Raw genomic sequence first — 27,569 nt, forward strand, 5'->3', positions numbered from 1 at the left:
TACATGACCCTTTTCAACCATTACACAGCGTTTTGCTTATACCACTATTATTATACTCAATACTATTGCATAAATGTATACTGTATAAATGGGAATAGATGGATAGATGATGGATGAATCTGCCAATTGACTGATCTATTGATTGATTGCTGAACAAACAGACACTACAACAGTTATTTCCTGAGTTAGATGTGACCACAGGCTTAAATTATCCCTCACGAAAATGTAAACTGTACCAAGAACTATGGCTATAAATCTTCATGACAAGCCTGGCTCTTATCTGAACTCCTAGAAGATGGCAGATGATAACTATTAGCACTGTTAATGGTGATATAATGTCAGTATTATCCTGGGCTATGCCACTTGGAGAGGTATCTTAGGTACTGTTCTGTGTATCCTGATCTTTAATAAGATGGTCCATTGAAAATAAGCAAAGGGAGGAAGGAAATTCTGCAACCCAAATGGCAGAGGTGTTCCAGATGCAGGCATCCTAGTCAAGAAAAAAAAATCTAAGAGCAAATCATTACCCATTCAGCCAGAAGCTGAATGACACTTAGTTTTCAGCAAGCAGACAGTTTCCTGGTATTTTCCTTCATCTGTTTTTCTTTTCTCTCTTTTTTTTCTTCCTTCTTTTTTTTTTTTTTTTTTTTTTCTTTTATTGTTGTGCTGACATGTTTCATTCTACTACAAAAGAACACAAAATCTCACTTTAATCCCAAAGTTATCATGGCCCAACACAAAACATTCTAGGGATCGGTTCAGAGGCTGGGTATACAGCTTGATTTAAGCCATTTCCACATCATTCCACTGTGGTTTAGCCAAAAGAAGAGAAAGTCCCCTTTGATGGAATTGCGATCTTTAAGTTTCCCCAGACTTAGTGTTCTTTACGTAGACTATCTTCAAAACACATGATCCGTAAAATGCGTACTAAATACAATTGCCATGGCTCATGTGAGAAACTTCTAAATGGACTCAACACATCAGCAGCCTTTTCTTCAAAGCTTTAATCATTGTTTATCTGCGAGGCCACAACCAATCACCACTGCCTCTTTAGCAGACTCACATTTAGATGGCACAGGTTCCGCCATGCCCTCAGCTTGGCAACATCTAGCACACAGGTTTCAACTCAGGGCAGCACGCATGGGTTGGCAATGGACGAAGCACAAGCACATGACAATGTCTTTAACCCAGGGTATCTACCAGCTCTCTCGGGTTCTCTGAAATTATTCCACATTTGCTTAAAAGTATGAGTTTGTACATGAAATAGAATGGCAAACACTGTTAGATGAAATGCAATAGAATCCCTAACAGAGGAGAAAACAGTTTAATACATGTCTTTGTTTGGCAGTTTGGTTGTATAAAGAAGCTAACTGAAGGTATGATAATCTGTGAATGGGGATGTAAGTCAACAAAATGGCTCGGAGTTAGAGAAAGCAAACTATGAAAGAAACGGGAGGGCACCAAAAAGGGTATGGGTGGAAGTGACAGAAGCTGAAGCCTATTCAAAAAGACATTCAGTGAAAACTTCCCCAAAGACAAAACAATTAAGGCAGTCCATGAACTAGGAAGTTTAATATTCCATTTTATGATATTCATTCTACATCTCTGTAAAATAATCCCCCATGCTGGCTGCAAGCTTTCAGTGAAATGTGCTACACAAGCCTTGATTCAATTGTACCATAGGATGTGAAGACTGCTGGAGGTGATAATCAGAGAAAAGAATGCCTAAAACCATAGCAAAATAGTAGAGAGATCCAGAGAAACAATCAGCAAAAATCAAACCAGCGGTGATAAGGGACATTATCAACTTTCCCTGAGGATCTCTGCAGATTAGTGGAATACCTTCTTCTCAGGGGGGTTAAAACGAATAACAGTGCCAGTGTGACATATGGGAGTTCTGTTCTGTATTTCAGTTTCCTGAGAAGATTCATTGAGAAAAATTATGTAACCTGTGTACAGTACCTGGTCTGTAGTAAAGGCTCCATGGTGTAACAGATACTCCCTCCCAATCAAGGTCAATTGCTGTTCATTGCAAGTTTCTCCCTTCCTGGCATCCTGTCCTCCTGTGTGCTTTGGGCTCTCAGGAAACACTAGTCTACAGTCTTCCATACATTTACTTCCAAATGCCTTCACTACACACTCCTAACAGTCACGTGTCCAGCTAGAGACTCTTTCTTCAGCACTATTCTCACCCCACTGGACATTAACCAGGTTGGAGCTGCATGCCAGGCTCCAGAAACAACAGAAGCCAAGAGAAGAGCAGCCTCTGAGCATATCTCAGGTAAGAGCCAAAGCCTACTCACACAGTTAGAAGGAGCAGATGTCTCCACTAGGCCATGAAGCAACACACATATACACTCAGCAGAAACTTTGACAAGAAATTACATTGTTCTTTGACCTGGAAATTGTCACTCACCCAAACATTTGGGGCAGCACTGTCCTGGGGGTGTGTGACTAAGGTGCTGGGGACAAGAGAGAATGGGACAGACTTCTCTCACGCACTGTGTCCTGCCTCCCTAAGAAAAGAGAGAAAAAAAGCATATTTAGAAAAGTCAGTGCACATAAGTGATACAGCTAAGATGTCCAGATCAAACACAAGGCCTCTCTTTAGTGTCTGGTCCCTACACTGACTGATCAGCTCATTCTGAGTCTTAGACTGGGACTCTGCGCAAGCATTTCCTTCATCTTCCCTGCAGGCCCTACAGATTCCAGCTACAAAAAGATCACCTTCAGCTACATGGTTGCAGAGAGCATTCCTTCCAACACCCGCCACCTTTCTTTATCGTTTCCTTTCTCAAGCCTCGCTTTGGAGTAGGCTTAGGGTAACCAACCATCTCAATTTTTAAATGAAACCAGTTTAAAATGAAGAAAGTTCAAACAAAGACAACAACAACAACAACAACAGGAGGGCAGTGATCCAACTGAATCTACCAGGGGACCGTTCTAATGGTCACTGCCTCTTGTCACCCATGCCCTAACCAAGCAAAGGGGTCCCATTTGCTAAGATGTTTTTGATCTCTCTGATTCCCATCTTTCTGAAGTAAAGCTTAACCCTCAGTCTCAGCTTCCAGAACAATTTTTTAAATGGGATTTTCCTCATTAAAATCATGCAGCTAGGCATGATCACATGACTGGTTTCTAATCAATGAACATAATATAAAGCATCTGTAGGCCTGATACCATCATCAATCTCCATTGTCAATACTGCATCAGCCAAGGAGAAAAATTAAGCCTCTTCTCCCCGTGAAGCCTTCTGGAACTCTTCAGCATTGGAGGATGCCCCAGTGTTGGTTCAGCCAGAGGAGGCAGCCCACCTGCTGAATGTGGATGCGCTGGTAGTCAATGTGCAGGAGGACCACTTCCCTGTCTGCTGAACACTGACAAAATTCATTTCACTAGTTATAAGGTTGTAATGGCTGATACTGGAGGAGCTGGAAGAGCCAATGAGGCCTAAAGCAGAAGTTTTGAAGACTTGGGGTATCTTTTGTACGCCCTCCTACTAACCCCAAGAACTCCTCATCCCTGACACTCCTTCTCATCCTCTTGACCCAGCAGCCCTCGCCATTTCTCTGCTTATTGGTCTCTGTGTTCCCTTTGGAAGGCAGAGATGCAGACTCCTCCCATCACTGGACCACGGTGTCTCAGTGAGTTGTGTCTGAATATTCAGAAAGCTGGAACAAGAAAGACTAAAAGTGCTGCCCAGTTGGTTCACATCTACCAAACCTGCAAGGCTGACATGAAAACTGTCCCAACATAATACAAGTCGCTATATGAACTTTATGAATAAAGTCTTATGTTTCAAAAGTAGGTAAATTTGGTAAATAGATCACCAGGCAAACAGGATTCTACTGAACTGGTGCCAAGTCTTTGCTTGGCCTCCAGAGACTGATCTGACTGGGAGGTGAGGAATGAAGAAAAGATAGACAGGTGAACACACTGACCCAGAAAAGCTGGAGTCACATGGTTTGGGCTCTCAGCTTGAGAAACCGCAATACCATAGGAGAACCTAGTGTTTATTATATACAGTTGAATAGGGAGGCAGGATTACTGTGTACAGCTGGACAGGGATATGGGGTTATTACACATGGGTAAACATAGAGGAAGGGCTTGTGTTTGATAGCTGGATGAAGGAGAGAAGTTTTTCCAGGCTCAATAGGAGCAGTCTCTGCAGGGAAGCAGTCCTCAAACCATAAATATTCCAGGACAGAAAGCTATAATGGACATTTTATGCATGCACTATCAGCATCCCCAAACAAACCAGAAGGGAAGGCTTTGCCATTTCCTTATGTGCCTCAATCATACCCCACCCTCCATGAGATGGGGTGAGGGTGGCAACTAGCCATTCCTCAGTGGATCTGAGGCTCTGGGGTCCTTGGCATGGCCGTGCTCTGGACATTCACTCAGCACTTCCTCTGCTTCCTAAGATTAGGTTCCCTGGGATTTGAGCTGGAGGACTAACTAACAGACTTGCAGGTCCCCATTACCTCAGATGGAGAGTTCATATCTCAAGAGGCCTTGGTCAGTGAGAATCTTGGGCCCAAAGAGCCCTGGCCCTGTGAAGGAAAGCCCAAGCTGCAGTCACTTCCTCTTACCCTTCCCAGCCCTGGCTGCACAAGCAGCAGGCAGGACTAGCCTTGGCTGTGGGGATCCTATTGACAGTCACCTTTCCCTAACCTAGCCTGCCCTGTCCTTTGTTCCTGTGTTCCTTAATTGTTCTAGTCACTTTCATTATTACAGTTTCTTTTTTTGGTGGGGAAGAATTTTTTTTTTAAAAAAAGAGAAAGGCCATGTTAAGTCTTCATAAAGATTTGTTATTTTTAAGCCTCTTTAATGTTGGACTGTTCCCTAAACCAATACGAAACACACAAAAATACCACAAAACACTCTCCTGTTTTTATATTATTTCCAGATCAAGAATCATTAAAAAAATCTCCCAAGAATCATGGGTTGTTCTGAAAATTCTCACTCAACTCTGTATAAACCTGAAGTTAGAAATCTGTCATCAGACTTCAGAGGTGGGTAACATGAGTCTGGGCAAGCTGCTGACATGGCCCAAGCTTATGCACAAGACACAGAGGTTATATCCAGAGGGAGGACAGGACGGTGCTGACCCTTGCTTTTGATTTCTAAGGAATTCATCTGTGAGCAATTTCTTAAGCTCTGAGTTCCTGGCTGTACAAGGCTGTCTGTGTGCTGGCCTCTCGTAGGTGCACAACAACACAGTCTTTTCATTGATACCCTCTGTTCTTGTTGGATCAGCATCTATTTTTAAAGTATATTTTAAAATTAAAAAAGTTTTAAAATATTGCATAATTGCTAAAAGTTACTGTGTCCAACACTTTGCAATGCTGGCGGAAGATTCTGTGTGCACGGGTAACTTGCCTGGCTGTAAGGTCAAAGAGCAAATTTTGCATAGCTAATACAACTGCACTTTGTGTTTCCCCAGAGTCTGTTAAAGTAACTTGAACTTCAGTCTGGGTTTGCTGGCTTAGTCAAGTTTTATTTTGTTTGGGTTGCAGTCTTACGGCACAGCCCAAGTCCCCAGGCTGATTCCAGTTAATGCCTCCAAAGAAAGTGCCGGCCCTTCCTAGGAACACAGTTGCAAGCTCACAACCTGCTTCTACAGTTTCAGCTCAGGGGAGATCCTGGTTTAACTACAACCCATGGCTAAGCTATATACTAACTGGGTTAAAATATCAGAAGCAAACATTTCTAAAAATGGACGTATTCTAGGGTAACTGGTCTACCTCAGACTCTACCAAATCTACATAAGCACTTTCAAAATGGCTTTCTTGATTTGACTCTTCCAGTCATCTATCCGAGACAGATTCACCCATAAAGAACTCCTCTCCAGCACCTATCCATCATTCCATTGTTTTATTACACACTTGTTTAAGATGACCATATATATATATGCTTAGGATGTAGCTATGAGAATAACAAGAGTTAGTAGCTTTATGGAACTTTCATCACCAATTAGCACACTCTCATCTTTGCTAAAACTGAGGATGGCTCAACACTGTGTATACTACAAAGTTCAACCTACTCAAACTAGAAGGCAATGTAGGAGCCACATGTCCACCGAAACTGCTTCCTTAGTCTCTCAACAAACATTTCCAGACCTCCATGCAGATAGGCATGGTCACATGGCTGAGTTCTAATCAATGAAAATAATATAAAACATCTGTAGGCCTGATGCCATCATCAATCCCTGTTGTAATCCTGCATCAGCCAAGTACAGAAATTAAGCCTGGTCTCCCCGTGAAGCCTTCTGGAACCCTTCACTTCTCATGAATGCCCCCTTCTCCCTATCTCCTGTTTTATCATTTATTCTTATCTATTTGGAGCACATAAAATTTGAGGTGAAAATATAAAAGCTTTATTTCACAAGGTAACCTAATTTTGCCTCCATATAAGGTTTTCTTGGGGGCAGGTACCAGTTCTGTGCTCCTGATGTCCTAGAGAAGACCGAAAACTTAAGTAAAATCCCATTAAAAAATTGTTCATTGAGAGGCAGTCTTCACACACGTGAGCTTCAGATTCTGGCTGTGTTCTTCTAAAGACTGTTAACTGTGGGATGGTAACAAATGAACTGGTAGAGCTACAGGTGGTCTGTGTCCACTTACCTTTAGATCTCCTTGGGTTTGTATATTCTTACTTGGCGACTGTACTTACTAGCTACTAACTAAACACCTGTGGATGCTCATGTAGCCAATATTAATATTCAACCTCAAGATGTAATGCTATTGACATAATTCCTTCCAAGTAGTTGGAAGTCTGGTGTTGTAATCTAGTCAAGGACTGGAGTCCCTCTGTGTTCTGACCCTCGCTGTCCACCTTCCCTTGAAAGAGGCAAGCTTGTTCTCTGCAGTCAGCCATTTGTCACAACTGCATAGTAAAGCACTTCTCTGACAGCAGCCGCTTTCAAACAAGGACCTGAAACCTATCTCAGCTCTGTCTTCTGTGCTTTTATACTTGGTTTAGATGATTGCTTTGTGTCTGCGTTTGCCCTGTAGCAGCAGTTTTGCTGTATAATAAAAATCCGTCTTCCTGAATGGGGTGATGAATGCAAGATGAGAAAAACCACAGCCATGTGCATGTGGGATGCCTTCGCAACCCCCGAGGATCCATAGAGAATTGGGGACTGGAACCTATCCGGTAGCATGTGACATGGCATTGCTCCCTTGATCAGGATGCCTGACTAGAAGCTGGGAGCAGAGCTGCCAAACAGCTTTTAAAAACCTCCCCGGGATGTGGTGTATTGTAGTTGACTCATTGCTAAGTGGTTACAATGAATCAGCAACACTCTCCCATAATCTAGAGGCATTTTTCACTATGCCAGTTCTTTGAAAAGATTAGGGTTGATGTTAAAATGGTTGAGAAGAGGGAAGAGAGCACCTGAGAGGCCAGTAAAGAAATAGATCTTGGGGGGCTGGAGAGATGGCTTGGTGGTTAAGAGCAGTGGCTACTCTTCCAGAGGTCCTGAGTTCAATTCCCAGCAACCACATGGTGGCTCAAAACCATCTGTAATGAGATCTGGTGCCCTCTTCTGGCCTGCAGGCAGAACACCGTATACATAATAAATAAAAGTAAGTAAATAAATAAATAAATTAGATCTTGAGTAGGAAAGCTTCATTTGGGGTCTCTAAATCTTACATGATCACAGCCAATGGCTCAAAGCCGATTAGTGAGCACAGCAAGCATCCTGAGTTATAAACAGGATCGAAACACAGAAAGACATGGATTTCCTTACCCACGCTTCTCTTTGTTCTAGAACTTAAAACTTCAGAACACTTTCAAACCATGACACTTTCTAAGGTAAAGGCCTTGGTGTTTGGGTTGTTCTATTCATTTTCCAAAAGTCACAACAACAACAAACAGGCCAGTCAAAGGTGCAGAACAGCGATAGGCTGTTGGGCTTCTGGGCTGAGGGAGCAGAAAGAGAGAATACAGGAAAGAGAGCCCCCACACACACACCTAGGTAGTGATGACAACACCAGGCTGTGCAAGACCCCATGACTGGTGCTGTTATCACCCTAACAGAGCCATGGGTAAGCTGTTGTCACCCCACAGTAACAACAGGGCAACTGAACTTAATGCACTTGGAGAAACTTGCCACCCAAAAAAACACAAGATAGGAATAAAATGTGAATTCCATTCTAACCACCATATGATCCTAAAAACTGCAGCCCAGTTTCAAAGCTGGGGGATGCAGTCAAATCAACTGCACAGGGCTTCTTTTCCCTTGAGCTCTGTCTTATACATCCCTGGCCACAGCTTTGTGTCTAATTAGAAAGGACTTACATGAAATGTTTAACCTACATTTTGTTACTTGGCTAAAAATCCAAATCATATACACACTTTATTTAATTCTAGGGCTCTTTCCATCATGTTTTCTGTCCCTCCTCATACTTGACTCTTTTACATCTGAAACAAGATGTGACTAGTGTAGAAATCTGAAATTTGGGGTGTCCTCTTTTTCTATGAGGAGACCACCTGGATTCGCCATCCATCCCCATGCCTACCTAACAACCCACTAATGCCAGCCCCATATCTGCCTCTTCCTCTTTGTCCAAGAGTTTGCTTTGGATCCACTCATGAGGATGTGCCATGCTCATATCTGAAGACCTATGATGGCCCTTCCTTGCAATACGGGCTTCTAGTCTAGGGATGTGGGTCAGAACCACCCTTGCAACTCCTGTAAAAAGAATATTCAGGTGTTCACTTTCAACATGTTGCTGTAATGACTGGGCACTTATACTTCATCAATGCTACAATTATGTCCCAGACACTAGAAAGTTGTCTTCCCGCTCCAATCCCCAGGCATGCTCTGCACTCCCTGTACATTTGGCAGTTCTACCTTGTGCTGATTTCAGGTTGGTCATACTGCTGGGGCACAAAGCAAAGGGACAGGCTACTCCGCCTGTCTCCATTCTGCTCTAAGCACATAAAGAGAAAGAAATGAAAAGCTAGAGATGTACATACACAGAAACACACATACTTGCACACATACAGTCATAGTGCCTGAATGAGAATTGATCCACTCCACGGGATATATCACTGGGCATCACTGGGCAATTCTACATTGTGCAACCCTGGTAGAGTGATTTTGAATTAGTGTGGCTTGCTACATCACTGGCTGATATAATCTCAAAGACAACTATCACATATGCACCCCATATTGACTGAAATGCTTCTACCTTGTGTAGAGTGTATGCACACTGCAGTGGAGTCTGTGTGTGCTTGCCACTGTAGTATAATAATTTGGGTGTATGTATCAGACTTATCCAATAGATAACCGTGTCTCAAACTTTGACCTATTGATATTTTAGGTGAGAAAATCCCTTGCTGTGGGGATGTCCTTTATGATAACAAGCACACTGCAGCACCCCTGGCTGTGACAACCTAAAGTGCCTCACCATGAACTTCCTGGGGCCTTGGAATCATGTCTTGATGAGAACAGCAGACCTAGATCACTATTTCCTCACATCCAGGACCACAGATTTCTCATATGAACTTGAGGATTCAGTCCAAGACAATGGTTTATGCAAAATGCCCTACTAGCAAGCGCTTACATATATTAGCCCACATCATAGATTCTAACATTTGTTTAGGATGTGTGTTCTAGAGGGTGGAGCTTTTTTCCAGGTAGAGTAGTACTCACTGAGAGAATAACCAGGTCTCGGTTACTTCCACACTTGGGAAGGAAGATGTTGGGAAACATGAGAGATGCTGGAGACAAGCATGATGAAGTCTTGGTAGAGCTGTAGCTCACTAAGGAGTGTGCGCGGAGGCCCAGAAGGCTTCCTTACTACCTCCTGTGCAAGCCTTGGAAACCTTTGCCTGAGCATCATGGCTACATGTGAGTTTTTGTTTACAAGTGATAAAATAAAATTTAACTTTGATTTTACACACAGATAGTAAAGAACATGTCAGCAAAACTCCACCAAGATACATATTTGTCTCATAAAAACCTTCAGCAATAATGAGGCCTGAGGGAGGGCTGCTGGACTAACATGAATCAAAGCTGCTTTTATACTCACTGATATTCAAAGAGCCATGTGCCAAAGCTCTGCATACAGAACCATCATGAAAAAATGCTGTTTATGTTATTATTTTACCTTCCTATTGCTTCTCTAACAAATTACCACACAAGTCCAGTGACTTAAAACATTATATCTGTGTCATTTTACAACTTTGAAGGTCAGAGGTCAGGAGTTTTTTTTTTTTGTTTTTTTTTTTGTTTTTGTTTGTTTGTTTGTTTGTTTTTTGTTTTTTGGTTTTTTTTTGGTTTTTGGGTTTCTCTGTGTAGCTTTGTGCATTTCCTGGAACTCACTTGGTAGCCCAGGCCGGCCTCGAACTCACAGAGATCTGTCTGCCTCTGCCTCCCGGGTGCTGGGATTAAAGGCGTGCACCACCACCGACCAGCCACCAGAGGTCAGGAATTAGATTTACAGAGCTAATGTGGAGGTTGCATGAGCTTTTAAGACTCTGGAGGAGAATGTTTCCTTTGTCTTTCTCGGTTTCTAGAGGTGGTCCCATTTCCTTGGCTCATGGCCCCTTCAACCATCCTCAAAGCCATTAGTGTAACATCTTCCAGTTTGCCCCTGCTGGCCTCTGTGTCCATCACCGCGTCCTGACTCTGCCCCTACCCTCCATCATTACAGACCTTTGTAAGAAGCTGAGATGGTCAGTCCCCATTGTCAACTTGATGAGATTCAGAATAACCATGAGGGGAACTGGGCATACATGAAAGAGGTTCTCTAGTTCAGATCAGTTAAGGTGGGGCACATCCTAACCATGGCTAGCATATTCCATGGGCTGGGTGTCCTGGACTGAATAAAGAAAACATGAGCTGGGCACTAGCATTCGTTACTTTTGGGTTTCCTGACTATAGACACCATGTGACCAGTCACTTCACACTCCTGCCATCAGGACTTTGTACAGTGATGGACTGTACACTCAAGCTGTGAGCCCAAAGAAACCTGCTCTCCCTGAATTGGATTTTGGCAGTGTGTTTATGACAACATCAGGAAAGGTAACTGATACAGAGGCAACCCAGGTCAACCCTCCACGGCAGATCCTTAACTTAGGACAGCTATACAACCCCATTCACCATCGCATGGTCACATCCATTGTCTTAGGCTTGGGACATGGACGTCCTGGTGTTAAACGATGCCTACTGTAACTATTATTAGAGAAATGACATTCAATTTCTCCGTGAGGACCCAGATGAGACATTTCAAGATGGAGGCCACTGCATCATTCTAAACCTACTCTTTTAAGTTCCCACATCACTGAAGAAGCTCCAGTTTCCAGTGTTTTCCAGAAAGAGAAGCATTAGCCAAGACATGGCAATGTCAATCCTGTTACGTGATATGTGATCCGAATAAATCCAGGTCCATTGAATTCCTCACCTTATTCCTCCTGTCCTTACCATTCCAGGTGATACATCTTTTCATGGACATCATCAAGAGTAATTTTTCCAAAGTAGGAAGGATATACATGCTGCCTTGGTGACACCATGGCATTCTCATTCTCAGTGACACCATGGCAGCTAGCCCTGTTGGCCAGCACTGATTCCTCAAACCAAAGCTTACACCACACTGTAGGCTTGTATCAGTCACCCTCTGACCCGTGTCAACAAGCTCTGAAGGGACATCAGTGTTTTCACATCACTCCTAAAGAGTTTGAGTATATTCTTTATACTCCAAGATTTTTGCAAAAAGTATAAACAATTGTCTGTTCTGGTCTCAGTGAAGGGATTGCATAGGTTATGCCATGGGGCCTGTGCCTGCTTGCTGACACCCAACTAGACACTATTGTTTTAGTATTTACTTTTATTTTATTTGCATTGGTGTTTTGCCTGCATGTATGTCTGTGTAAGGGTGTCAGATCTTGGAGTTACAGATAGCTGTGAGCTGCCATGTGGGTGCTGGGAATTGAACCAGGGTCCTCTGGAAGAACAGGCAGTGCTCTTAACCACTTAGCCATCCCTCCAGCCCCTAGACACTACCTTTTAACAGCTAAAGAAGGGAACAGCCCAGAGACTGGGGGATGGTTTTGAACTTCACATTCAGATAGAGGTAGAGCCAGGACACTTTCATGACATAGGTACCAGATTAATTACAAAGCAAGCAATGGACATGTCCAACATTCAGTTGACCTTATTCTCTGAGAATACTGCTCCAACATTGTTAAATATAATATTTATGTCATCTTCCCCTTCAAACCCTTGGTCTTAGATCTTTCCTGTCAATTAGCTGAATGGCAACAGTTTACGGTTATTGTTTTTGTGCTTTTGTTTTATGTTTTCACTTTAAAGATCAAAATTAAGAAACCCCTGCTCTTGCCCAAACTCAAATTTTCTACTCCCAAAGACACAGAAATTATGACTATCTCAAGTGTGTCAACTGAGGGAAACTCCAAGTGATTGTGGATATTCACATGTCTGACTTCCCTCTTTATCTGTTTTAGAACTAGGAAGATAAGACCACCCCATGGGACCAAGATCAGATAATATTTCTAATCAAATACCCTAGAAAGGGAGGGAGGAAGAAAGTTCTAGAGGTCCAAACGCCTTTCCTAGACCTGGCCTGTCTGTGCCTGTGTGCTGCACAGAAGCAGGTGCCGAGGGACAAGTGCTCTGTCCCAAGGAAGATGGCACTGGGCACATGGGTGGGACTGGATTATAAGGGGTCTGAGAGTCTGCCCTCTATGCAGCAAGCATGGATGCTCTCACTTTTGAACCATCAATATATAAACAATAAAAACCACTGAAGAGAGCCTGCAGACCACCCGGTAGGACATTTTTAACTACCACCCAGGAAAAAAGAGACAGAGTGCACAGATGGAAGGATATGATCTCCTTTCCCTATTTTCCCATTTTTATCAAAGTTTAGTCTTTCATCATCATATGAGTAGTCAAAGCTGTCACGAGCCCACTGCTGAAACATCAAACGCTCTCCTCACAGCCTGGCCTGCATCCAAGAAGATGAAAAGAACAATCATTCAGAAATCACACCTCCTATGAGTTATAGCCATCCCCAAAAGGAAGGAAATAACACCATTGTGTAGCCTGAGGGATGCTTTACAGGTTCTTCCAGCTTGTCTACACATAGCAAAACTGCCCAGGTACCAAAAGGAAAGTCTCAGGCACACCTCTGATGGGTCAGAAAGGTCTAAAAATATCAGGTAGCAGAACAACACACCATTTACCAAGGGAAATCAATTCCCTAAAGCCCCTGACCTCAGTTTGACCACCTACACCAGTTCATCAGTGTGGAATATTTCATATAGTCTCATTTCGTTACTGTGGTCATTCATGTGAACACAGGTTGCCCCAAACAGGGTTGAGAATTCCAGGACAGAACCATGCCACTGTTTCTGCTGTCTTCCACAGTGGCTAGCCTCACAGTGAGACCACAGTTGCAACAGAAGTATTTGAGTTTTGGTTAAATGTCTACTCATTTGAGCTGTCAATCAAGGCTGAAAATAACTCAAAGATATTTGTGTTCTAGTGAGGTTTCTTAATGTTACAAAAATATTGGTTGTACCAAAATGAAATACATTTTAACTGAGATGTATCTAAAGGAGGAACAACCCCCCCAACACACACACACACACACACACACACACACACACACACACACATTATTTTGATAAATTATACTTAGCAGTCTTTGAAGGTTTCTCAGGTACAATATGCTGGAAATCTTCACCGAAAAATAAAATTACATCTCAGCTTCAAATTAATTACTGAAAGACAATTAAATCCTTCTCAGGGAATCCAGGCCTAAGAATTCTCTGGGCAGGACAAACCAAAGAAAAGGTCTAACTCCCTCACTGGTAGCCCAAAAAGTGGTGGCCACCTAGTACTTCAATAGCACTGACCTGCCATTTAATAACCAACGTGTGAGTCACAGAGAAACAGGGAGCTCCTGACTGTCCCTGGGCTTTGAAGTGGCCTGTTTGACTGCTGTCTGTCACCTGCTCACCCTATCTGGTCCTGGACCTGCCACTCTTGCTCTGAATTAGTCTCTGAAGCTGACAACATCTTCTCTTTCCACTCTGACTCTTTTGCAGCCTGAGGAGAGCTTCTTCTCTGCAGATGATGGATTCACTGTCTTATCAACACACACATACTACACGCATCTCATTCAGCTCACTTCTGCAACCTCTGAACTCTGCTGCAGCCTCTACTTTGTAATCATTCTGTGACTCACATCCCTGCATAGATAGAGTTTCTGTGTGCTGTGCCATATGAAAGTTAATATTAGTAATTCAGATCGAAACAAACAAAAACACAAAACCTTTGCCTTCACTTTGGCCAGATTACCAAAGGAGGCAGAATCATATGGCAGGTTAACGCCATTGAAATCACTGCCGCTTGTGAATTGTTTCTATTCACTAAACTCTGACATCACGGAAAGACACACTTGTGCTCATCTATTTTCCTTGCATAATGAGCCCATGGCACCTGGATTCCAACAGTCCAGAAAGACTAGAGGGTTGTTTTTTTGTTTTGTTTTGTTTTGTTTGCATTATTAATTCAAACTATTGGTATTGTCAACCAAGTTTAATTCTGTGTTTTTAAGAGACAAGCAAGCTTCAGCCCAATCCTAGCAGGTGTTCAGGGTGATCCTATTTGAGGCCAAATATAAAGAAAAGGAAAAGAAGGGCATAGTCTGTTGAAACCAGATGTGGCACATCCCAGCCTGATCCAAAGCTAGTATAATGACAAGTCTGGGCAGGTCGGGGACTGGGGCACTTGAGGGGAAATCTTCCCTACGCTGAGAAATGATAAAACACTTCACCGAGCCTGATGTCTGAAGAAATCACCCCTTAGCACATCTGTCGCTCTCATCAACCTAAGCCTAGGACCACAGATGCTGGTGCAGATGCTATGGGAGAAAGAATGCAGAAACAACATCTCACAGGAGCTGCGTCACTAAAACCCTTGCAATACAAACCCTGTGGGTATAGGATCGCTGTAATGGAATAACATAAATCAAAAGCAAAATGGCATTGGCCCATGCCGCTTCCCCCTCGACCTCACACTGCTTTGTCACCTGAGGCCTTTGGGAGAGAGTGACAGTGTGTAAACCAAGAAAGCAGAAGTTGTGTCTGTGCCAGGGAAATGGCCCAGGGAAAATGGTAGCAGTGCCCAACAGTGAAAGAAACAGAATGTAGAAGCTGGAATCTTTCCTAGTGCAGGAAAGCAGTGGGTCCTTCACCATGAACTTTGATGTCCTAGGAAGACTGGCCATCATCCTACAGTGAGATCAACATCAGCGGTGTTCAGCATGTACAGAGTATCTCATAGCCACAAGACATCCATGTGCAAACAGCCTCATACATTAGAAAGAAGAAAAAAACTGAATGGCCTCCGAAGAAACTATGTGTTATAAAGGTTGCGTTCTTCCTATAATATCAAGTCAGTGCTGTGGTTTTAATTTCAAATGTCCCCAAAGGCTATGTACTTAGGATTTGATCACCAACTTTGGCCACTACTGGAAGGGGATACTTTCAAGTCCAAAAGCCTCACCTCAACCCTAAGTCAGAATGGTGAGGTCACAGTGAATGGCCATCTCATTGTGGCTACAGCTTGTAGAAGTTTGCCGGCCAAACATGGGTTCCGAGTGGACAACGGGCTGATAAATTGCTAGGCCATCTTGAACGTTCTCTCCTGTGTGTAGACAGGTTGAACTCTTAGCTTTAAGAAGTATGATGGTTAAATTCATAATTTAATCAATGTGATAGAGCCTTTTGCACAGCCCCATAATCTTCAAGTACATAGAAGAAGATATACAGGAGAGATACCCTATGAATATAATCAGTGTGGTAAAGCCTTTGCTCAAAACTGTGTTCTTCAAAGGCATGAAAGAACACATACTGGAGAGAAACCCTATGAATGTAATAAGTGTGGGAAAGCCTTTGTTCATCATAGTGCTTCTCAATTGCATGAAAGAATATATAACTGAAGGAAACCCTATGAATATAAACAGTGTGGTAATGCCCTTGCACAGCCCAGACATCTTCAAGTGTATTAAAGAACACATATTGGAGAGAAATCCTATAAATATAATCAATGTGGTGATGCCTAGTCACAACACATAACAACGCTGTAACTGTAAAACTTTTAGTGTGTAATTGGTCTTTAAAAGCCTTTGAATATAACATTAGACTTTGAGGATCTGAAAAGAACTCATACCAAAGTAAATCTGAATATATATGAATTGGTATGATCTTCAGCCAACATACTTACATTCAATTACACAAAAATAATTATTTTGAAAAGAAAATTAAAATGTCTCAATAATATGTTCAAGCATTATAATATCTCTTTTTATTTTGTTTACACCTGTCAAATAATATGGACAAAAGAGGGGTTGGGGATTTAGCTCAGTGGTAGAGTGCTTGCCTAGCAGGCACAAGGCCCTGTGTTCAATCTTCAGCTCTAAAACTAATTATGGACAAAAGACCTATAAATTTAAATGATAATGTGACCCTTTCAGATTTCATACTTCCCTTCAAATACATGAAATAATGAATTCTGGTGTAAATTTTCATAGATGTGTATCATTGCTTTTCTGTTGCTTTGATAATAGATCATATCTAAGTGAAGTTAGAAAAGGTCTTAATTTGGTCCTTGGTTCCAGAGCAATACATGTACCCCATAAAAGTGACATGGAAACAAGTGTCAGATATGGCAGCTAAAGCAGGCAGCTAAGAATTCACATTCTTGTTCTGCAGCATAAAGCAAAAAGTGTAAATTAGAAATGGTGTGCAGATGTAAACGCTCAGGCCAACCCTCACGACTGAATTATTTGGGCAGGGTACCATTTTCTAAAACTTCTCAAATGATATCACAGACTGAAAATGATAGGTTACTCCAACTTCAAGACTGCATGCTTGTTTTCTGTTAAATGGACCAAGTCATTATGGAGAAAATTTTTGTAATCATTTAGATGCTTCAAAACCCATGCTACCAGAATTATAATAGAAAAACATTCATGATTGAAAATTAGTTTAAATATGTGTTTTTATTTTAATTATGCTATGTGTGAGTGTCTTCTTCTGGGTATATGTATGTGCATTTTGGTTCCCAAGAAGGTTAGACCGTTGGAGCTTCTTGTTGAAAGAATTACTGGAAGTCATCCAAAACCAGATCTTGGTCCAGGGAATGAACTTGTGTTAAAGTCTTGGCCATGTCTCTATCCCTGTCAATATTTTAAAGCTTTTTATATCATCTTGATGTCAGGAAATAGATAGGTACTTATATGAAAGAAAACCCCATTTATGTAAACAATTTGGTTAAGACTTTAGACATCACAGTTGCTTTCAATTCCAAGGAAAAAACCTTGTTTTAAGTCTTTTTCATTGTAGATTTGAAGTAAATAAATCATTAACCAGGTTCACCAAAGACTGATGTGAAGATCCCATTGTGGCTTCTATTTTGTAACATGTGAGAAATATTGAAGTGTGGGATATGTGTGGCAAATTTAATTAGTAAAGTTCCTTAAAAAAAAAAAGTATGATGGAAACCTTTATCAAAGAAATACAATGACTACCTTACTTTAGAAAATGACACAGAATCAATGGCAGTTCTGGATTTTTTTAAAAGTCTATTACAAATCGGGCAGTGGTGGCGCATGCCTTTAATCCCAGCACTCGGGAGGCAGAGGCAGGTGGATCTTTGTGAGTTCGAGGCCAGCCTGGTCTACAGAGCGAGATCCAGGAAAGGCGCAAAGCTACACAGAGAAACCCTGTCTCGAAAACAAACAAACAAAAAAGTCTATTACAGAATAGACATTCAAGGGATTGTCAGATTACCCTCAGTGCTGAAAAGAAAATCAGAGATAGTCTCTGTGACACAAAGGAAATTATTAGAAGAAAGGTGGAAGGCCATGTTTGACCACAAATTAGAAGATGCCTAATGCCCCTAAAAGAACTATCTATCAGAGCTTCAGTGGTCAGTGAACCCGAGACAGATCTTTCCGGATGTGACTGAAGTTCCTCTATGATCAGTGCTGCAGGACTGTGCCCTGGGAGCAACAGTCCTGGACACAGGCAGGCAACTGTGCAGAAAGATCTACCATATTGTTAACCAGGCTAACTTGAGGATAGGGGTGTAAAGACAATCAAAATACACTGTATGAAATTGCAAATAACTGACAAAATATTTTAAGATTATTTTTAATGTATGAACAGCTTTAGTGTGATTTTGTTTGAACAACTGCCGATTAACTAGCCAGGTATGGTGGCGCACACCTATCCTAGCACTTGAATGTAGTGGGTAGCCTTTCCAGCTTTGACCTGGAAATACCACCCCCTCTGAGGCTTCAGTAACTGTCACACCTACAAGGCAGCACCAAGAAAGCTCCCCCACCGGGATCTCGGGTCTTCAGCGGTCCTCTCTAGGGTGGGTGGGGAGGGGGGGGGACGACACATGCAGGAAATGACTTTATTTTTAAACCTTCTGCGGAGTCATTCTATCAGAAAAGAGGATCATTAGATGACCCTATTTGGTAGCTAAGTTTAGAGAACTGATGTAAGGGAGTAGCTCAATGTGTACAGAATCATAATTCAAAGCCATTTAACTTTAAATGTGTGTAATAGCCAACACTTAGCTATTACGCACACCAAGCCCTGGATTAATATCTCTAACAATATTCTCCTCTTCTTTGTATGAGCTCTTGCTACAGGATTTTATTATTTATTGCAATTTATAGGTGAAGAAACTAAAGCTTGGAGAGTGCTTCAAAGTGGTAAGGGATCCAGGATCTGAAGGAACTCTCAGCTCCATGGGTTTCTTCCTTTGAGTTATATCAGCTTCTAGTTTTCCTAAACCCAGAACCTGCAAATGTTGTCCTGGTTTCTATTAAATTTGGGACATGAGTTGTTCTTGTTACAGGGAAACAGAATTTCATGGACACTTGCAAACCACAACTTCCCTTCAAGTGTTTCCTCATTTCTGTCTACCTATAGTTTAGACTCCAAGTTCCATGTCCGCAGATTTCATTACTTGGACAATTTCATAACAAAGCAATTTTGTAATATTTAAGAGAACTTCCGTGCAACTTTACACCTAACTGTTAGAAAAAAAATTACCTTTATAAAAAGTTTTCACTCTTTTATTTTTTTTTTATCCACAGTGCCGGGCTACCACATAACTGTGATTCTTAAGGTAAGGAACTTCTGCGAGAGTTATAAAGTTTCTATGAAGAATTTTAATTTGTACACTGCTTCTTGCATTTCTAAAGTTTTAAGTTTCTGTTGTTTTTAAGTAAAATACTATAGACTCAGCAAAATGCTGACTTTTGAGCCCTGTCCCCCGTGATCGCCCAAGCTTCCCCACCACGGCATGCTTTATTACTGATGCAGTAAAAGTTCCCCTAGCATAGCATCTTTCCTTACTGACAAAGTAAGGACAGCCATTTTCATAGCACATCGACTCAGGAGAATGTTCTGCCTATGATCTCACAGACACAGGCTGCCCGGAAGTCTGGGAAAGAGAGGGCCGTGAGTCCACAGTCACCTCCAATCAGAGGTTCTGCTCTAGAACACCAGAAACAGCTCTTAACCCAGAAACACAGACTAGCCGTTACACACTAATGCCCTCACATAAAGCACACAATACCCTCTACCTCATCGACATTTAGGAGTGAGATGGGAACTTTTGCCTTGGTGTTTCACTCAGAGTTCACGAACAGCTTTTATCAGGCAGCTAACTTTGCAAAAAAAAAAAAAAAAAGAAAAAGAAACATACTGTTTAAACATTAAGGATACTATTTGGACCTCATATACTGAAAACCTAGTCAGAAACCCATGCTGGAGATGCCATAGAACCCAGAGGAGAACCTCCTGCTGCCATATTACTAAATGGATGCAGTATCAGCTGCCTTAAAAATACTCATCCTTAGACCTTAAGTGAAGCACTCACTCATTATCCAATAAGCTTCTTTTTGATGGAGATGGAGACTATTTCAGAGAGGGAAATAGCCAATATTGGGTCACAAATATTTCAACCAATCAGAAAAATTCAAGTTCTGATCACGAAGTGATGAATGTGTTAGTTGCTGGGTGTACTTAGGAAATCCATTTTAAAGTGAGACTTGTTTATTTTACATCTAGTTGATACTGTTCTCCTCGTGCAGCTGTTGTGACATTCATAAGCACAAATGTGCTTAAAGTGCCCAGCACAGAGCCTGGGCTACAAGAAAATGGAGAGAAGTGAACTTTCGGCCTTCTCACTCCATGGCTGTCTTGGGGCTTAGTCGGTTAAAGCGTGTTCCGCTGTCGGAGGAAACAAAGCTAAGAAGGGTACTGGGCTGCAGTGACTTTTTCTCCAAATAAGTTGGAGAACGCTCGTGTTTCCCTTGGCACAAGGAACACATGGGGCAGTCTTTGGGGTGTACCGTGGTGCATACATCACCCACACATTTGCATGAAATTTCAAAGTGCTTTCTGAACATATGCGGTGTGACAGCTGCTGTCACAATGTATTTCTGTAAGTTCCGCCCGGGTTTTCTAAAATAAACCTACAACTGTTTGTTTTCCTAAGGAGGGGCTTGTTTGGGGGGCAGGGTAATCATTTCATCTCACCACACAAAGTTACACATGCTGACACGCTTCCCTCACCCCCACCACAAACAGGCTGCTGTTCTCCGGAGCTATGGGAGGCAACAGCAAGGGTATAGTAGGCCACTGTATTACCTTTTCCTTTAACATACACTTGATGTCAAAAGTCAGCCCTGAGAGGGGCGGCATCTGTCTGAGAAGGTGGGATGAAGCAGATGACTGTGACCCGTCTGGCATGTTGTCCTCTCCCCAGAGTAGCTGTCCATATTTCCAAAAAAAAAAAGGACTTAGCCACATGTGGAAGACAACGACAGTTTTTTACCAACATATACCAACCTTTTCTTCATTCTTTCAAAGATATCAGGAGCTCTTTCTAGCTATAACAGGAATTCAATTGACATGAGTAATCTATAGCATTTTCTAACCTAACAGGTTAAGGGAATCTCTGATATAAAAAGCCCATTAAGAAGTTGATAAGATTGAGTCATAAAAAATGAAATATGTACTTTTATTATAGGATGTTTATTATCCTTTAATGCCATTCAAAGAATATAGGATGACCATGAATGTATCTTGGGTAAACTTTGATCAGCTTCAACTTATTTTTGTAAGCCAATCCCATAAATTACAGCATCCAATCTGATGTTCATTGGCCATATTCAGCCACAGAGAGCTATGAATACAGCCCAATACAAAAACCACAAACTGATGTAAAAATTTACGAGGGTTTTTTTCTCTGTTTTTTTTTAAACTTCAACTGTACAATTATTGATCCTGAACTTCGTAGATGACAATGTCATTTCACAATGTCAAAAAAGTTGAACATGTCTAATACACCTACAAGGTCTTAAATATTTGAGCGATGTATGCTGAGAATTTTTGCTTATAAAATCTTCATAAACAGGTCCATGTTTGTACTGCCAGGATTTAGGGAGGCTCGGGTAGAACCACTGTGAATCCCAGTACAGCTTGATTTCTAGAGTAATACCCTGTTTCAAAAACAAACAAACAAATAAATAGTGTTTATATTGAGCAACCAAAAAAAAAATCGAGAAACCCAGCTATTCTTCATTGCTGCTGTTTTCTTCTCAGGCGCAAATATTATATTATATGACATGCTCTTTAAATTCAATGAAAAATTATGACACATTCCAAAGCTGACTCAATGATGCTCAGTTTTATCATCTGTTTGCTTGTCCAAGGGTACTGGAAACTCACTACCTTAGCATCCCCATTCCCTCTGTTCTTTGCTTTCTTAGGGATTCTTTTGATTTCTTTTCAGAATTTCTTGTATATTTGACTAGAAACCAAAAAGACTTCAATACAGTCTTTAGCAATTGTACAAACCAGGTTGCCCAACCTACGCCTGACATTTTTTCAAACATTTATAAATATTGTAGTATGAAAAACTCTACCTCCCAACACCCTCTGAAAATAGTGCTGTGCACAAATTCCCTGGGGCAGATTGTGTGGGATATGTGGTTTCCATGCCTTTAAAGGGGGCATTTGTTAGGATATGCAGAGACATTTCACCTTCTGCTTTTTAGTCTAGTTACTTTGCCTTGAATCCCTGCCTCTGGGAGGCCTGTAAAAGTGACACATTGTAAATAGGAAGCTCCCTTACAGAGTTCTCAGTGGGTGGGAAGGCCTGAGCTAAGGTTGAGGGATGGCTTCTTGCTCTGAGCCCTGCCAAGTGTGTGGGCTGCCACAAGGCCACAATGAGTCTGAAACTTGGCAGCCCAGGTAAAAGGAGCTGAACAAACAGTACAACCAGGTAAGAGGTGTGGGGATCCCACAAGGACGCCACCATGGGAACAGGCCTCACCTCTGTCCGGTACTGTGGTATTTAAAGAGGGAAGGAAGACAACAATATGGGTGTCATACCCATGTCTCTGTCTAGCCACTTACCCCTTGACACTCAAATCAAAATTACTTTCTTTTTAATGGGAGATGTGTGAAGCAGCTAGTCATTAGGCATTATTTATTTTACTTATGACCTTCAAATTTGACTCAGCATACACAAATAATTTAGTCAAGAGCTATTTCTCTCACTCACCACTATATCTCAGAATGTAACACAGTATGATTTTCTGTGTTCTCAGCAGGCACTTTTCACAACTTTCCATAATTAACATTTACTGCCCATTTGATAGTTCATTATGATAATAAAATTCTTAGTGATGAACTCCAAGCCACTAAAAAAGACCTTATTTTTCTGATCAACTCCAAGAAACTATGAAAGGCCTCAACAGTAATTTAGGTAAGAATCAACCTAATCATTCAGGGTAATTGCCATCTCCTGAGCCCGGCTGTCCATCTCACTATGGAGTTAGCCAGAGAGACAAAACAAAGACATGCTTTGTGACTCAGGCTCCTGTCTTCCCTATCAAGTGGGTGGGGCTAATAGTGCATGCCTCCTGCTAAGAATTCATACCCCTTGAGCTGCAGGGCAGAAGGAGAGAGAAGTTGTCTCATGGCCATTTCTAACACACATGGGAACCAAAGGGAAATGGAAAGGCTGAGTAAACCAGAGAGAGAGAGAGAAGGGAGAGAGAGGAGAGAGAGAGGGAGAGAGAGAGAGAGAGAGAGAGAGAGAGAGAGAGAGAGAGAGAGAGAGAGAGATTGCTTTATAGGCAAAATAGATATAGATTCATACTCTATTCCATCAATTGTGCCAAACAGTGGTTTTTAAACTGTTTGATCTCTAGCAATTTTTACACACTCAAAATTTCTGAATGCACCATAGATGCTGACCTTGCTTAAACCTTTTCATTGCAGTGCTGTATTAGAAGTTAAAACTTAAATATTTTAAGAACATTCACTTCAAAGTAAGAAAAACGCATCACATAGTAACACAAATAATCCACTCAATGAAAAATAACTCTATTCTCCAAAAACGTAATGACAAGAGTGGCGCCCTTTACAGTTTGAGAACTCTTTTGCCACCTGTGTTCTCCTACAGTTCATAATACTAGGTGGTTTGCAGCATGGCATATAAAGAAAATTTAAGCTTACACAGACACACAGTTGAAAAATAGAAGAGAATTTTAATCGCCATTCCATATAACCATGAGTACTTTTCTCAGACACAATACCAAAATTTATCACTCTTAGGAGTCAGTTAAAATATAAAATAAAAGGCCAGACCAATAAGCCATTCTCTACTGAATCAAAACTTACTGCCTGTCTTATACTTTAAATGGACATTCCATCTTTTCTGGGTCATTTGGAAAGCACTGATATAGAGAGATATACCAAATGTTGATACATTTCTCTATTAAATGTCAAAATAAATTACATTTATTTCAGAAAGTGTATTACTTGTATTCAGTAAAGCCTTTCCACATTAAAAGTTGTCAAACTGTAGCATATAAAAATTTTCTGAAATGCTGATTTTCAGGTGAAAGTTCAAATTTTTCTCTAAAAATCAAATATTGCCACTTGTTGACTCTGAAATAACACAACGTTTTGTTTTGTTTTGTTTTGTTTTTCAGTTTTGACAAACTATTTCTCTGCCAAATACCCAAGTCTATAGAGTCATAATTTTTCTGTCTATTCATTCTTTCAAGTAAAAAGTAGAATTCTGTGAAACTAGTGATTGGATAAGTTCATCATTCAGATGCAGTCACAAACTTTTTTCCTATAGAAATCTACTGGATTTCAACACAGCAGATCTTTCTGGCAAACATTCTCTGTCAAATCGATGAATGGTTAAGGGCAAAAGTAATAAAAGCTTATAGCTTTCAGTTTCATCAAGAAAGTCATTTTTCTTTCTTATTCTTTTGCTACTGAGACGACACAGCAGTGAATATACGATGGCTACTGGTGCATGTGGGTATCACTGCCCTGGTTCTTGTTAAGGCGCTAACATTTTTATTCACCATCCAAGCAAACTGAACACGGTGAAAAAGACCAATACATAATGTGTTCACATTATGAAAAAATAGATTTAGTCTTACAAGTATCCTGGAATGGTCTGGGGACTCCCGGGGCCCCAAGGACCACACTTTCACAATCTCTGGTTTAAATGCTTTGGCTTTTATATTCTTGAGGTCTACCGCCGTGAAGTGGATCTCCCAACCGTGACAAACAAACCAGAGTACAGCAGCACATTTGGGTCATGGATGTGAACTCTCTGGTCCCTGGGAAACAGGGTACATCATCACTTACATCAAGAGGTTCACTTAGCAGACCATCATGTCACATGGGCTACAAGGCAAAAGGAGTGGGGGGTGGGGCAATCAACAGCCACCCATAGCGCCAGGCAGATATGGGCAATCAGAGCCAGTAAAACTGTCAAGAATCCATATTAGTCATTTACACTCATATTTTCAGGTATTTAGTATAAAAAGGAGAGCCCACTGTATGGCATAAGGAATGAAGTGAGTATGAGAGTGAGAAAGACCAGATGTTTAGGACTCCACAGTATGTACCCTTTCTCTAAAGCACATCTGTCATCGACTTCAGCAAGAAGACCAACAAAGTACTTTTATAAATAAACACAGTGGTCATTTTCATTTTACTAACCCCGAATTCTTGCAATCAGTCTGATGGCCCTGGAAAGCCTGAGAGCCGTTCTCTAGACTACTTTAGGCAAGATGGCTTCTTAGAAGGTTAGTTGTAAACGAGGAGCTGAAAGATTCAGAATTGGAGTGCTAAAGTCAACAGCATTGCCATGTCAGCTGCTTACATAGATTTTGACCAAAAAAAAAAAAAAAAAAAAAAAAAAAAAAAAAAAAGAGAAATTCCCACAGCCCCCTTAGGACTGCTTTATGATAATTGGATCAACAAAGAGGAAATAGCCCACTGGAGCACCTAAGGCTCCCAACAGTGTGTTACCCAATAAAAGTCATCATTTTCCTCAGTACTCCAAGACTCAATCCCTTCCCAATTCCCATTTAGTAAGGGGTCCCCAGTCTTATTCCCTTTTCCCTCCTCCAAACTCCCCCGCTGGACCGTTTGTCTGAGCTGGGTTGAGGGGCCAGGCAGTCTTACTCCTGTGTGCCTGCCCTGTGCCTAGGTGAATTTCAGCTCTGTAATGTAAACAAACTAGCTCCACACTCAAAGCTGTGAATTCCAGGCAAATATAAAAACATACCTAGAAATCAAAGGAAGCAATTCAGAACACTATTATAAGAATTATAAATCACCGGATTAAAAGATCAAGTTAAGATTTATGATTTCCTCAGCAAAGTATCTTGAGGAAGCCATGTTTGTTATGATGGAGGAGCGAACTATTCTGAAGCTTGTTATAAACAACAATTACATAATTGTATATATATAATTTGTATGGAGCCCACACATTTGTCTGTTTGTCAAGATGGAACTTCTGAATTGTTGCTTGCCAATTATTCTATTTTTGTATCCTCCACTGTTCTGAATTACTACACACTTAGGCAATAATCAAGGGCAAATCAGATGTCAGACTCTCCTGCTTGGAGACACTGTCTTCCTTGGGTGCTGACATCAGAAGTATCCAAGTCATATCCTAAGAATACTTACAGCATAAATACAAGTCAATCCTGACACTTTTGCCTAAGAATGGGTGAACAGCAAAAGCTTTGATGAACTCTGAAACATTCAGGATTCGTATTATTAGCATTTGAGTCAGAATAGGGCATAACAAGATATGGGTGTCAGTAAAGAAAGCTAACCCAGTCTGCATCTACTGTGCCTAGAGTTGCCAGGCAATCCCTAAAACAGACGAATCAGGCAAGAGTGGTACACCAGCTCTACTGAGTAAAGGGAGAAGAATGTCAGGAGAAGCAGGCATGGGAATCAGTCACTCACAGAAGAGGACCCAGGATGAGGATGGACTGAGGACACTCTTCAAGTGATTTGTCTTTTAGCTCTGCTCTTTTAAAAATCATAACCACATATTAATTTAATCTAAACATACAAATCCACTGGAAACAAAGAAGGAAAAAACATTTTACAGCCTTGTAATTTATTTCAACTACCGTTTCCATTCTGTTTCTACAAAGCTGAACTAGGAGAAAAAAAGAACAAAGCTACAGGAGAGAAAGGTGACTCCCCAGCCCTCATCTTGGTTTACTTTAACAAAAGACAAGGTACACAGCATATTAATTTAATCTTAAATTTTTGAAATCTGCTTCACTGACTGAGCAAAAATATTTCACAGAAAATTCCCTCTCCATAAAATGAGCAAAAGCAGCAGTGAGCCAATGAATTCCAAACATGGTAGCAGACCAGTGCAAATGTTTGCTGGGTCGAGAAAGGAGTGAAGTGTTTTCAACTTATTTACAAACAGCAATCGCATATCACAGGCAAATGATTTCTCACAACTGTGAGAGACATTCAACTTCCATAAAGGTATCACACCATACGGTACAATTCAATACTCTACAGAAGCTTCCATGATTTCCTCTTAAGTGATACTTATGGTAAATGTCTCTAATGGAAATTGAAGGTGTGGCGAGGTCCTCATAAATCTAATGATCATTTTGGAGTTTGGAAAATGATGTTGGAAGCTGGAAGGAACTAACTCAAGACAGCAAAGACAGAAACACCAGGAGAGACAGAGCAAAGGAGAAACACTGGAGAAATATACCTAAGGGGAGGCACTTGTGAAACGCATCCCTCAGGCCAATGCAACAAGCTGTCTTCCAGAGTCACACAACCCAGGCTCACCAGATTTCCATCCCTGTATGCCGAGTATATTAGCCCACTTTATGTCACGACAATGACACTTACATAAAGACACTTTTATTTTTGCTCCTAGCTCTGGAGATTCAAACTCAAAGGAGAATGTCTCCATCAACCTGGGCCTCTGACAAGAGCAGTTCATTGGGGGCAGAAACACATCATTAGAGAGAATGTTCATCTATTAAATTAGGTCAGAGAGATAAGGGACATGCAGGGGTCCCATAGTCTGCAGTGGCTTAAGTATGTCCATAAGGCCCCACCTCTTAAACATCTGCACACATCCCAGTAATGCCACCCTGGAACCATGATGTAACATCCAA

The 27,569-nt window shown here is 41.3% G+C and overlaps 1 protein-coding gene across 1 annotated transcript in view; it reads right to left on the bottom strand.

Moving 5' to 3' along the window:
• Bmper (BMP binding endothelial regulator) overlaps positions 1–27,569 on the bottom strand; it is a 252,291-nt gene that overhangs the window by 116,873 nt on the left and 107,849 nt on the right. The window contains exon 7 of the mRNA XM_028872563.2: positions 2,417–2,516. Coding sequence (XP_028728396.1) covers positions 2,417–2,516 — 100 coding nt within the window. The remainder of the gene's footprint in view (positions 1–2,416; positions 2,517–27,569) is intronic.

This window comes from Peromyscus leucopus, chromosome 7, assembly GCF_004664715.2.
Source record: "Peromyscus leucopus breed LL Stock chromosome 7, UCI_PerLeu_2.1, whole genome shotgun sequence".
Lineage (NCBI taxonomy): Eukaryota > Metazoa > Chordata > Mammalia > Rodentia > Cricetidae > Peromyscus > Peromyscus leucopus.